The sequence below is a fragment of the Cyprinodon tularosa genome, unplaced genomic scaffold (assembly GCF_016077235.1).
Source record: "Cyprinodon tularosa strain WSP-4 unplaced genomic scaffold, ASM1607723v1 ctg120, whole genome shotgun sequence".
Lineage (NCBI taxonomy): Eukaryota > Metazoa > Chordata > Actinopteri > Cyprinodontiformes > Cyprinodontidae > Cyprinodon > Cyprinodon tularosa.
In genome coordinates, this window is record NW_024038004.1 from 997,322 (window position 1) to 1,012,054 (window position 14,733).

Consider the following 14,733-nt stretch of genomic DNA (forward strand, 5'->3'; position numbering starts at 1 on the left):
CATTTTATATCAGAAGAGATTTAAGGAAGGAACAGGGTTGCATCAGAACCAGAACTAATGTGCTTTAAAGTGTGGATTTCATGTAATTCTGCATTAAAATTATACAGCAAGACATACCAAGTTGTTTCGAGTTATTCTTAATTAAAGGGGCTTATTTTTGACACAAATGTCCATTTAGTAGCCCCTCAGGAGCACTGTGATTAATAGCTTTTAAAAACCCATCTCATCTGGTGACGTTAGAGGAAGAACACTTTTGCAGCTAGCTCAGCATTCTATAATGAGATGGATGGAAACATTGATGGTTGTTCCACAACATCTTGTCTGGAAATGGTTTGTGTGGTTGAACCATCAGCCGGTATATGCTCAGGAGAGGGTAGTGATGCTGAGGAATATGGAGGCATCACAGCTTACAGATCAGAACTATCCAGAGCGGACAGTGTCTGACTCTGAGCTGGAAGGTGATGGCTAATATGACCGAACCAGACCCAGTAGAAAACACATGGTGGGGAAACACATCCTTTTACGCCTCTGGTACAGCTAGTGTTTATAACCAGTTTATAAAATATGAATCAGTATATTATACTTTTAATTAAAGGAATAGTGGAAGATTTTCAATTTTTTTTAAAAGACCTAACCTGTCCACTTAAAACATAAATGCACATGCACAACAGTGTATCCGCTCTCGAGAGGGAACACCTAATAAATCCGTGCGAGAGCATGCAGGAGCCAATTTCTCCTCTTCTTACTAGAAGTGATGTGAAATGATTTCTCCAAATAGCATGTGAAACTTTACCTGTCGAGTAGAAACTTAGCAACCGATGCATCAGTGAGAAGCCCGACCTGTGCTTTCAGTGTACCCAGTCCCATGAAAGAATCTCCCAAAAACACTTTGGTCTTGTTTCTCTCTTCTGAGGCCTTTCTCTTCTTCTCATACACTTCATACTGTAGACACTTTTTGTCTTATGACCCTCGGCCATTTTCAAACAACCGCGTTAGGGCAGGCTTCAATGACTGTCTGAAACTGAAGCACATAGGATGGCCCTACGTAAACATATCACCAGAATGATTTAATATTAGGAGGACCACTTATTTTGATGATCCTCTCGAGAAAAACATATTGCTCCACTATACCTTTAACATGGTTTTCATATAAATCCTCCACAGCTGTTACAAGAAATTATTCTACTATAATGTTAAAGGAATACCTAGCAACTTCAATATTTGTTTAGCACTGGGATTATTTTGTTATGCCCTTTACCTTTGTAGAAATACTTTAATTAATAAATTTTCAAACCTTTCCGCCACAGACAGAGTCGGTATTCTTGGTGTCAGTTTCCTTTTCTGTGCCACATTGTTCTCATTTTCAGAAAGGTGATGGTGATGTTTTTGTGCGACCGACCTGAGTGCTCAGTGAGACCAATATTACTCAAATCCTATCTGCCGTGGACTCAACTCTGACAAACTCTGCTCTGCCATGCACTCTCTTGCTTGAGTCCTTTTCTTTGGCCACTTGACAACCTATTTGTTGCATCATCACTAGTTGCGTGCATTTAGTTTCATGTTAAATGTCTATCGGCCGCAAACCGAAATTGCACTTTTTAGTCATTTTTGGCCCAAAATTTTAAATGGCCAAGTTTTTGGTGATGACGGGAACAGCAGGTGAATGACTTGATTAATTAGATCAGTGACTGCAGCTGCGATCTTGACACATGGAGGCTTAAGCATGAAGCTGCTACCCAACATGAGGCATACTTTATCTTAATTCATGAAAACTAAGTTGTTCTCATACGTCACTCCCCTTTTTTCCCTCATTCAATGAGCAGCGCTAGAGTCCTCTGTATGGTAGAGGTTTTTTAATAAAAGCTGTTTTGTGCGGACGCCCTTGAAATTATTACATTGATCATTGGTATTAATGTTTTGGGTTACAAAAACATACTAGAAAAGTGCAATACCATGTTATCAACACTTTAAGGCATATGGGGTGCAAAATCTGGCTCTTGTTTTCCGATCGATCAAAGCTGCTTCCGTAGCTTAAATAGCTGGAGAGCTAAGGTGTCAAGCTAAATGTATCTGCATGAACCTGTAGCTTTTGGGGCTGCATATACCAAAACGGAACTTATTTGCTTTTAATAAATAGGCCATCTGTGACAGAAAACTAGAATTGCTCATCACCACCATAGACAGGCAGTGTCAGCATAATGATTTGGAGAAGTTGGTCATGGTTAGAGAATGGAATGAGCTACAGGGCGATCCAAGAAGAACAATAGAAAGGGACTACAGTAGAATTGAGTCTGTGGTGCGCCTCACCTTTTAGAAAAAAAACAAGCAGCTACAGCAACAATGTAATGGCTCAGATCAAACGATATTTATACGTTAGAATGGCCCAAATTCTTAAACTATATATAATAAAATAAACAATTGGCTAAAGTTGAAAATTGCTTTTAACTTAGACCTCCATCCACTCTGTTTGTACAATTATGCACTACTTTGTGTTGCTGTATCCCATAAAATCACATTAAATGAACAAAATTTTGTGGTTTGCATTTGCAAAGACCTTTTCAAATTGGCCAATAATATTTATATTATTTTAACTATCCCAAAACGTATTTTTTTCATAGCAGTATGTATTCAGAAAACATCAATCCTTCGTAATCTAATCCCTATTCAAAAGAATTCCACCTATGTCTTGGAATCGATTTTGTAAAATAATCTCCAGATCAGCACTATCCCCCTTCTTTCCAGCCTGTCTAATGGCGCTTGTGTAATGGTGACAAAAACAAAGCCATTTCCCAAAATAATCATTTCCTGCAGCCATTGCCAAATGCTCCAGTAGCAAAAGTCCCCACTGCAAACAAAAAGGGATGTGTAAGGAATTCATCTCATGTTATAATTAGTGGAGAGTAGGCTGTGTGATGGGATGTAATAAGAGCCCTGGAAAAAAAGAGGTGTCATTTAATTAGACAAGGCAGAGTTGAACCTTAGAGGTCCAAGTAACCATAACCGCCTGCCTCCTGAGAGAGAAAGCAAGAGGATAGAGGCAGACGGACTAAAATACACAAAGAAGCTGTTATTTGTTGTTGCTCCAGCGCTCTGATACTCTTGTCAGGTCCTGCCAAGTTTAAAGCCCAGGGACTAAATTGGTGATGATTTTGCACGCTCCTTTACAAACTCTCTCCTTTGTGAATCTTCTCAGCTTTCTGCCTGTCCTCTCTAATTCCACTCTTTGCCTCCCAATTTGCCTCTTTAAAGAGTGACAGTTGCATTTAGGCTAAAGGTTATCATTGTATTAGAGTGGTGTTTTCCTCTCGGCTTACCTAGAATTACATGACACCGCCTGCAGCCACCTTTCCCTCTATGCTGGCCTGAAATGTTATCAGTCTGACTTAATTACTGTCACTGTGCAATGGGATTGACTCTAATGTATGTTCTGGTCCTGGACTGTCTGGAGAGATTTCAGAACTTGAAGAAAATCCTTCTTAAGATATGTCTGTGTTTGACTGTATGTGTTCGGCTTAATACCTCACATCTTCTGTTCCACAGTTAGTGCGGTGCATGTGCACAGGGCGCATCCTTTATCTGATTAGCTGACACGCCTATGTGGAGCAGTGCACGCGTGTTTGCTTCTGTGTCTGAGCTCAGCATCAAGCCCCAGGCAGGGCATGGATTTCATTTAGGAAAGTATCAAAGGTTTACACCGTGTTCGCTTTAATCAGCATGTTTATCAGGCAGAGAAAAATTGCAGGAAGGGACCACAGGGAGAGGGAGAGGCAATGGAGGGGGGGTTATCTTAAGGACCAGTAGCCAGGGAAATTGATAATGGCTACAAGGTAATTTACTGGAGACTTGGGCATCCCTCCACTGCTCCTATCTTTGCCTTTCATTCTAATTACAGCCCATGTAATGTTCTAATGAATCTGCAGGTGTGTGTGGGTAGAAGAGGGGGGGGCCGTGGAGGCATTTATGAGGATGCATATCCATCAGCATGTAGCTCTTGCTTGTGATAGTATGCCTCTGTGTCTGAGTGTCACTCCAGATAAAGCCTGTTTTCCTTTGAGAAGATTGAACACATCTCATAGCTGCGACAGCATCTCTCAATTGCATCATTGTCACACAGTTTTTTAAAGTGTGAATATGATATAAACAGCAATTAAGTCTGCCTTTTTAGAGTATGATCAAAAACTTAAACTCTTGTGGCTTCAAAAGATTAAATCTTCATGCTTCTTTGGTTAGATTAGCTTTCTAGGCAATCCAACAGAGTGATACCATAGTTAATAAAGGTGTGGTTGCTTTTGGTCGTGGGAGCAGGTACCAAGCCCTGCAGGGAAATATATTCAGCTTCTCCATAAAGCTTATCATCAAAGGGAAGGATAAGAAAAACATTAAATATCTCCACTGATTTTAAACCTAATAAAAAACAATAGTCCAACATCAGCAGATGACTAAATCGTCACCAACTGGAAACTAAATACAGCCTGTATTCTGTGCCTCTCCATTCTTCCTCCATAATCTGAAACATTGATTTTCAACTGAAATAAAAAATTGGCTTCATTGGAAGAGGATCAATGAACTACAGCCTGTTTCTGTCACTCGTCATCCCGATCAATGCTCTTATAAGTTTTCTCTGTCTTTATAAAAGGATATCCACAGTTGTAGCCAATGTTCTGGATACATCTGTCTGAGTTGACTTTTAAATCTCTAGTTTTTCTTGCACTCCTCGCTTTGTCAGCCTCCCCAGACTTTAAAATGGTCTTTGCATCTAATTTTTTTCAAAGCTACAGTCATCCCTGTTCTTTGTGCACGTTTTTTCTACTACAGTTTTTCCTTCCACTTAGCTACCACTGTGTTTGTGTCTGTGTAAGTTTTAACATCTCTGTAATAATTTTTTTTTTTTTATTGGTTTAATGTATTTTCCTAGAGGCTCATAGCGAATATGCTTGAAAAATATGACGCTGTTTGTAATGTATCTATCTAATGAGTTTCAATCACTAAGGAAAAAAAAAAAAGTTGTTGGTTATATTCTTAAAAAAACCTTTGTGCACCTGTGAGATGTAAAGCTAGGTGTTTTGCACATGCCTACATTAATAGTTTTCATTGTCTGTTTGTCCTGACAGGAAAAAGAGGCCATTGAGGCGGTGTCAGTAGGAGCCATTCTGTCCGATTACCAGAGGGTCCGTGTGGAAAATGTGTAAGTCAAACACTGGAGATTTATAACAGCACAGCTTAGTTGCTTCTCAGTGAGGCACATTCTGTGGTCCACCATTGGAAAATGGTACAAGATCCAGTTTACCTCACTTGTGTGTCTAAACTAAACTAAGGCAGTGTCCTGTTTAAACACGTAAACACTTTTTGTTTTGTTTATTCTATTTTTATTTAGGCTAGTTTCATCTTAGTGTTTATGGTTCTTGTCAAGAGAAGAGGAATTAAACAGAAAATGTGATGATATTCATGATTTTTGCAATAAAGAAAAACATTTTTTGCATTTGGATTGGAGAAAAACTTAAGACATGCTTATGTTTGACTGTCAATAAAGTATTTTTTCATTCCAAGTTTTTCCCTAGCATGGTCTCTTAGCTGTTCCTGTGAACAGAGCAACACAAAAACAATCTTTTATTACCCAATATTTAATTAACCTGTATTTAAACCATCTGTTAAAATTATTTACCTCGTGCTTTGCTTTTTTGGCTGGAAAGGACCTTTATGCTCTGTCAATTAGTAGGACCTTTATGCTCTGTCCTTCCGCAGGCAGAAGGAAGAATACATGGACAGCTCCCATGTATCCTGAACCTAACAGGATTCTCTTGGTGTTGAGCAGAAGCAGACTCACAACAACATGGATCCTGCTTCTTCACATATTCAACCTGTTTTTAAATTCCACCACACCACAACATTTGTTGCAGAAATGCTATTCTGTCTTATCTTATTAGCACTCTCAGTTCTAATTACTGTACCAGAAGAGTTTAGCAAATTATGCATATTTTGATAGTGGCATTTCTAGCATCACATTTATACAAGTGGTTGGCATGTAAGGTAGATACAATTGTTGTTATAAATAATTATTGTTATTGTAGTATCACTGTACTTAATATCACAAAGACCTACTTGAACTGCAATCAATATGAGCTTAACATTAAAGCATTCTATGACAGTAGACAGGGATTTACTTATTGTAACCAGAAAAAGGTTTTAGGATGATAACGTTATCAAGGAAATCTAAATATTTTATTTTCAAATCTGCAAAAATTAGCAATAAAGAACTTTCTCCAATAAAACATTGTTGATTTCTAATAATAGCTGTATAGACTTCTCTCTGTCTCTGCTCTGTTTGCAGTAAGCCTAAAGCAGAAAAAACATGACCATTTTATATGTTATGTTATGTATTTATTGCAATCCGTTTCATCATCCCAACATTTGCCAATGTTATGAGATAGTAAAAGTTTTTCACACATTGTGCAGCCCTAGTTTTGGTCCTGCTTAGTTGTGTTTATACCCTAGGGACATTAAAAGTCATGGAAATAAATTAGTGTTTTATAGATTTGTGTTGTGATGTGATGTGATTCGTCCAAAATATAAAAATACTTCCCTCTGTAAATGATGCCAGCATTGATGGGAAAGGATTCTACACCTATAGGAGTATTAGGTGCCATTGCCAGATCCTAAGAGTTGTGTGATACAGCTGAGAAATGGCTTCTTCTTCTAAAAAAAGAAGGGTTGGTTCTGACTTAATGAGGCAAAGGGGCTCAGAGGGACACTGACTGAGGTTGCTGGTGACTTAATTGTTGGATTAGCTTTATCAGACCTAGCAATTGCACTATAGAAAAAGAGCAAGCAAGCTCAAGTGTGCCACTTACTGAAGCTCAATTGCGCCACTAACTGGCTTGGTGGAGTTAAACTTGTAGCTATCACCTTTAATTTAAAGGCATTGTGTGGGGCACCAATAAGGCCTACTCCACAGAATGGCGGACATAAACGACTTAGAATCAAAGTTGCATCCACATGAATGTGCAAAGTACCAGTGAGGAAGCTGTAGTACATATGCCAGACCCTCAGGTTGTGCTGTGACAGGGCCACAGAATTACAACCAAACCACCTATGTAAACACTGGGCATATGCAGAAAAGTCATGTGAGGTCAAAGCAGCAAAAAAGTGTTTAAGAGGCACATACTGGTAACAAAAGAAGGTTAACCTACAATGTCATCTTTACAAAAAAGATGTAGCTCGCATGAAAACACTGAAATATGAAACTGGCAAAGTGGGTTCACTCTGTGACCCACTTTGGAAAAACAACAGTTTATGCTCTATGAAAACGAAGGGTCCATCTGGGTACACAGATTAAATGATCAAAATAGCTTTGTTCTTACTTTTAATCGTATCACCTTATGGACAGGGCCTAACTAAGCCCCCATGACTTAGTAACAATTATGATCAGTCATTTGAGGAGACATTTTGGCTCCTGTTACCTCCTGCTTGTTGTTTTACACAAATTTGGTCTCATCTTTTAACAGAAGTCTTTAAATGGGGCGTTTTTTTCCCTTTAATGAGGTGTGAACTCAAATCATGGTGACAGCTTTTGGACAGTGCTATTCCAAGATGGGGCTATGAAACTCTTCTACAGTATGCAGATTGTTATATTAAATCTTGCAACGCTTTCAATTGTTTTATAGATGCCAGCGACTTGGCTTGCAGCCCCTGGCCTACCTGTGGCGCCGAGACCAAGAGTCGCTGCTTTCTGAGATGATCGCATCCGACTTAAACGCCATCCTCATCAAAGTGGCTGCATTTGGTGAGGTTTTTTTTTTTTTGTGACCAGAAAGTCAATCTCTGATTTAGTCACCTATTTCTCTTTTTCTGTTTCCTTATTCTTGAGGTGCCGGGTGTGTCAGAAACACAGAATTTGAATAAGTCTAAGATAGTGGAGGGAAGAAAAAATAAGTGGTGCAACTAAAGGAAAAAGGGGAGACGAATGAAGAAGTACCCTACTCATTAATCAGCGGCTTAGCAGCGGGGTTAAGACTTGCGCCAGCGGCAAAGAATTGAACCGCAGAAAGATATGGAAAGATAAGGAGCACAAAGGAGGAGGAGAGAGTTGTTATTGCGCTGTTGTATTGGGAGGGTGGGTGGAGACGGCTGGCAGTTGAGAAATACTCACAGGTGACTGCTCAGTACATTAATGCAAGCTGTCAATAACCACTGCATGTCTCCACCATGCAGGAGAGGCTCACTTATGCATAACTCCATTTTTGTGGTCCGTGAAGTGAAGATTAAAATCTTGTTTCTTTAATTCCAAGTCTTCAGCAGCTTCAGTTCTGAGGAAAGAGGTTACTATGGAGTCACATGCTCTCTTCTTGCATGTTTTGGAGCCTGAGGAGAAAAAGCACAGATTACTCTAAAACAGTCCGGATAGAAGTAAAGTTTTAGCTTTTTGCTTTCAAGTACATGATGTCAGGATCTGTAGCTAACTAGATTTACTTGATGGTGCAGCTGGATCCTTGATAACTTCCAGAGTTAAATGATTATCATGGCTATGGTCCTTTTTACACTTAGAATATTTGCAGGGTGGAGGTCATTATAAACACACTGTTTTCATGCTGTTAAGTGCTTGTTGTCACCTGTGGGAGTAATGAGTCGAATCGAGGTCTGTGGATGACTGATGACCTGCGGACCAGAATAACACATTCAGGATATGCTGCATATCTTTCAACACTTCCAATGCAATCCACTCGCAAATCAGCACTTAACTTTGCATCAAAGAAGGACTGATGTCAGACTTTATTTTATCCAGATCTCATTTGTTGTTGAAATTGATCTGCTGTTTTTTTAGGAAATTATTAATTGACCTTATGAAATGTACCCTGACAACAGACTAACAGGGTAAGCTGGAATGCCCTGACTTGATCTACATGCACCCATTTCTCTTTATACACAGAGTGACAAGTGGTTGGGTAGCACTGTCAGATAAATTTTTTCATAAAGAACTTGCACCTATGGAAATTTAGGTCCACATTTATGGTCTAATCATGATATAAATAAATCCCTGTGAAAGTCATTATTTATTGAAGAAGGTGGTCCACTCTGTAAACATGTCCCCCTGTAACTGTGCCAAACTGCCAAGCTTTCTAATCTAAACACAGCCTGGTCTAAAACCAAATTCCCAACATTTTTTAAAAGATTACTATTAGAATAGAAGATTACCCCAGGTGCCTTTAAGTGTGTGTCTTGGTGTTCGCGCTGAAGATGTTTGTGTGAGTATGTGTATGTGTTTTGGCTACAGGTAAAGCGAGCAGATTGTATCAGGCCTGACTTCTCACCTGTCCCAGGGCAGTGGTAATTAGAAAGGAGAGAATTGAATAGAGGGGCAAGTGCCGAAGGCGTTCCAAGCAGCCCTCATAATTGCAGCTTTGGTGGGAGCAGGTCTGAGCAGTTCGGTGAGCTGTTTAGGGGAGATTGGGTAACAGAAGGGCGTACCTGGTGGGCTTCAGTTTTTGTGTGTGGCAAAGAATGAAGGAGTCTTTGAGGGATTTACCTTTGCAGACATTTTAGAAAAGCGGTAGTGAAAAAAAAAAAAAAAAAAAAAAAAAAAACTTTCCTGGGGCAAAGGTTAAATCTGCTCCTGAAATCTCAACTGCAACAGCTTATGATATTCTGTAGAAGGATGAAATCGCTTTGTTTTTTTTTGCCTATCTTCAGTTTTCAGCTATTTAAAGCCATTGAAGATTTATTTTCCATTATTATTTTCTCCAGGGGACCAAAATTACACCAACACCAGAGGCACATCTGTCTAAAAAACAGATGACCCTTAACATCAGTCTTTAGATAGCATATTTTTATTCTGATGACTTATTTTTAAGATTCCAACCTTCATAGAGGGGAGTTAGTTTAGTTTATGCAAATTAATGCTCAGAAATGCTTCTAATTAAAGGAAAATGTGTTGTGTGGTTGTGGAGCTGTCTCTTTAAAATGCAATATTTTATGGGCTGACCGTGCTAATTGGCATTTCTAAAAGCTAATATAAAATATTCATGTAATTAGATAATTGATTGATTAGTGGAGGTATGCATCAGGGCACAGGTTCAGCAGTTAATTGGTCCGGAGCTGCAGGAATAATTGGCACGTGTGAAATCAAGGTCTGAGTGTATGAACTTGAATGAAGCCTTTAGACTATCAAAAAACAGAATTAAGTTGATCCTTAAGGAGGGTTTATGGTCACAAAACTTACCATTAAAAGGTTTTGATGTTGAACAGTTGAGTTAATTTTGCCGAAGAAATTTAGTTATATGTGTTTCTTTCTTTTTTATTTAGTTTTTTAGTAAGCTTCAAATGATAGTAGTTTATTAAGTAAAATATATTTTGCAAGATTATTGAAAAGAACAACACTAATTTGTTGAAGATTTATACAGCTCTTTCACACTGATTTGCTACTTCAGCCTTTACTGTCCATGACCTCAGCTGAGGGGTCAGCTTGCTGCTAAGGGCTGGTTATACTCCCGCAGCAGTGTGTCGCAGTGAGCTTGTCGCAGGTATGACGCAGTTATTTTTGATTTATGGCCAGTTTTGAAGCGGGGTCTGCGCTATGTTATTCCACGCCACAACGCAAGAGGGACAATCAAGAACTAGCTGTGGGTCGAGATACGGCTGAGGTGGTGAGGAAGTGGGGCCAAGTTTGTGTGACAACGGAGGGACATGAGGGGGAAAAAGAGCGGGGATCCAGGTGGAAAAAGGGTCCCAGCGTTCTTGTGCACCTCGCTCTTCTAGCTGGTCCTACTTCACGAGTTGTGTTCCACAATTGCGGTCATACAAACAAAACAAGCCGGTGAGGTACCAAACAGGAAATACCCATAGTGTAGAGCAGATGTAGATTTGACCAATCAGAGACCTCCTGTCTGCGGCACTGTCTGCGGCCACTTACAATTTTGGAGATGTACAGCTGAGTGTCTGTGGAAGGGGCGGGGCAATATCTGCGTTAACTGTGCCTTTAGACTAACACCTTTCTGAGAGAAACCCAAATGAAGTGTTGTACATGCTGTTATGATGCTAGATATTAAGGCTGCACTAAAAAGCTCTTTTGAGACAGAAAAACGTGTGGGTCAAATTTTATTATGCACATAACTAAAATAGAAATGTCAAACACTGGCCTCATAAGAGTAAAGCATCTCTGTAGATGGAGCCTAGTTAAACAGTAAAACTGATAATAAACATGAATAAATTCCTCTCACCCCTAATAGCAGACAGTTTAGGTAGCTACGCAGGGAATTGGTCTGGATGAGAGAAAGTGGCAGCTAGGCTAATTAGCAGAGAGACACCGGTCATTGCAACGTAAATAGGTCTTTTAATGTGTGTAATTTGAGTGCCCAGTGCTCAAATTACTTCTCTAAATTTTCCTTAGGTGTGACTGTGTGTGTGAATGGTTGTTTGTCCTGTTTGTCTCTGTGTTGTCCTGCGATGGGCGACCTGTCCAGGGTGAACCCGCCTCTCGCCCGTAGACAGCTGGAGATAGGCACCAGCACCCTTCGCGACTACGCTGTGGATAAGCGTGACAGAAAATAGATGGATGGATGGATTGGTACATTTATGCATTTCTTGATACATGTTTCAAAGCATGCATCGTTTAAACCAATAGAAAACTTCAACTACAATATCAACAGTTTAACCACTTAGGGCAGCACTGAGATGGTTTTAAGACATACATTGGAAAACTAAACTAAAGCTCAGATGAAAATGTAAGAATATGCACGGTAATATTACAATAACACCCCATCAGTCCACTTTATACATCTGCAAAAAAGTTGGCAAACTTTTCTAAAATGATAACATTTCTCTAAGGAATCTTTTTTGGCTATAAATCCTTTTATTTTTTATTGGGGGATAGAAGTGAATTATGCTCTATGGTATATTTCTGCACTGTGAGCACATGTTCATGCACTTTACTGAAGTCTGTTTATCTTTTATTTTCTTATTTTACTCGTTTTCTGAAAAATAAGATTAGCTCCTGATGGGATTTAAGCACAGTTCATGCTGCCTATTATGCTGCTGCCACCAACAGAATTTGAGATAACAGCTTGACAAATTTCACATATCCAGTTAATCTTCGCGTCCTTTATGCCGTACCACTTCCCTATCCTTCGTTCTTATTTCACTGCTATAATCATCTGTCTGCTTTGCAAAGATTAGGAGATAGTGCACAGCTATTGTTTTGGTAAAGGGCCTTTTAGAACATTGTGTAAAGGCTGATGCGGCTCACCTAGGAGGGAAGAGATGCTTATTTCCTCCATTTAAAAGCTAAAATGTTACACATCATGAATCCAATTTTCTCTGCTTTTTTTTCTCTAAAAGGGAGGGATTAAAGCAGAGCTGTCGGCTCGCTCACCAGATCTTAAGACAGCCGTTGATGTCTGCAATACTGCGCTCAGCTCAGTTTAGACAGTATCTAGAATCTCCCAGGTTTTTAATTTGGCATTAGGCTCAGTAAGCATAATCACAAGCAGTTTTAATTAAATAGGCAACCCAGTGATGTAGGTTACAAAAATCTACCTTTTCAAGAGTTGAAAGACCGATCTTGGTCTCTGAAAGATATGGAAGAAGATAGTGGACTGGAGATAATTGTGTCTGTCCTTAAGAAGGTTAGAAGTTAGAGAAGTCTTTTCTCCTGTCTTAACTTCAGTAAATTAAATTTGTCTCTTATTTCTTTAAATAAAATATACCTTTTATTCCAGAATCTTTTCTTTGGTTTAAGTTCTGTTTCTCTCACAAAACACTTGCTGCCTCTTGCCTTGTAGCCACTGAGCCTCCTGTGATATAATCAATGGTATGAAGCCGGAGATTATGATGGATTCTTTGGGTACTGATGAAAAGTTTGCATCCATTTGAAATGCACGGTCTTATCTCACATAATACGTATTAGTCTGATAGTTTTTTAAGGTAAATCTGAGTCTTGAATTTTTAGGATAATATAATGATAAGAAATATATTTTTTAAAAGCAGAAGTTAATACGGAGGTTGAATTTATTGTGATTATTTTCACTGACAGGCAGATGCAAATATAAATATACCTCTCCTAGTATTAGATGTATTTATTAATCATTAATCGTTTAATATGACATATTAAGAAATCCCCATCAGCATCCAGCATATGTGCGGTTTCTGATAGATACGAGAAATCTGATTCCTGGTATGGTGAAGTACCAATAGTTTTCATCCAATTTTTTAAATAAACTGCGTTAGTTTTTTTTTTTATATATAAGAATTATGCTCTTAGTTGTAGTTACCGATCTGTCATTACTATATTTTAATTTGACAAACCGCATCTTCTCGCCGTTCATCTGTTTGGTGCCATTGCAATAGCGGATCTTGACCTGGCCGAGCCGGAGCGGACCCTGCACATTTTGAGTATGTTTGGCTCAACCTGCTGCTATGAAGCAGGATTCTCCACCACGAAGAGAATCAAAAATAAATATGGATCCAGGCTTAAAACGAGCACCTTAATATGTGCTTGAGAATGGCTTTGTCTCCATTCAAACCCAGGTTTAAAGCCTTGCAGGGCAGCCTAAATCCCACTTCTCTCATTAAGACATCAAATAAATAAATAACAAACGTTCAGTTCAGGTGTTTTAAAAAACATGTGAATCAGGAAATTGTCTATGTACCAAACTGAAAGATTGTTTTCTCTACTTCAAAAAACACTTTAGGTTTTAAAATGGAAAAATTTTCTTTTCTTTTTTTCTTTTTTTTATTTATTTAAAAATTTAATGTATAACATGGATGCATAAAAAACTCATTTTATTTCAGTGTTAAATTCTGTTTAAAGTAAAAGATTATAATTAAAAATGTCTCCGGACCTTTACTAGTTGAGGATTTTCTTTATTCTGACCCCGCTGATTTTTAATTGGTTACTCCTGGGTTAGGGCATAGGGCTTGGAATCCTGAGGTTGTGTGTTCGAAACCCACTCCCACAGACTGCCGCTCTGGCTCTCTGAGCAAGACCCTTAACTCCTGATTACTTCCCGTGCAGTGCACAGTGGCAGCCCACTGCTCCCCAAAAGGGGATGAGTTACATGCAGAGAGTTCATTTCTCCATTGTGAGATCAATAAAGTTCAATTTATTTATTTTATTATAATTTTTTTGGTTGTGGATCATCTGTTTATAGAGTAGGGGTCAGGGTCCTTTCAGAAGGTGCACGTTAGCCTGCCTTTTCATTTCCAAAACCACTTTCTATGTCTTATTTTGTGTCCAACATTGGAGAGCCTTGTGGTAGATTTTGATTTTTTTTTTAATCTTTGTGCATTTGTGGGTATGACAGATACTCCCAGAGTGATACTACCATATTGTGCTTGCTTCATGGAAAAGTGTAAGATGTATTAAATTGACTTTACTTTAAAAAAAAGAAAATCTCAATTGTAGTGCACAATTCAGCTAACTTGCTAATTTTGAGGAGTGATTTTAAGTTATTTTTGGGGAATCATTCTTTAGAGCTAATCTGCTTGCAGAGAGCATCCCACTTTGATCCATAACTGCTTCTCAGGTTTCCTTATTATATTCCCATGTTATTCATGGAATTCAATTTGACGACAGAGCAGGAGGTTCTTTTAATTTTTAATTCATCAATCCCCTTAATTCTTTACACCCAATTGGCGGTCAGTAAATCCGACTCTAATCATAGCAATATGATTTGGTTTATACATGTTTTCCAACATGAACATGATGCCAAGAATCAGAAGTGGCTTTTGGATTAATAAAGGTGA

At 38.7% G+C, this 14,733-nt stretch overlaps 1 protein-coding gene across 1 annotated transcript in view; it reads left to right on the top strand.

Annotated features, from left to right (window-relative positions):
• Positions 1 to 14,733, top strand: part of dph6 (diphthamine biosynthesis 6) — an 86,852-nt gene that overhangs the window by 16,705 nt on the left and 55,414 nt on the right. Inside the window, exons 4-5 of the mRNA XM_038272753.1 lie at positions 5,112 to 5,185; positions 7,662 to 7,780. Coding sequence (XP_038128681.1) covers positions 5,112 to 5,185; positions 7,662 to 7,780 — 193 coding nt within the window. The remainder of the gene's footprint in view (positions 1 to 5,111; positions 5,186 to 7,661; positions 7,781 to 14,733) is intronic.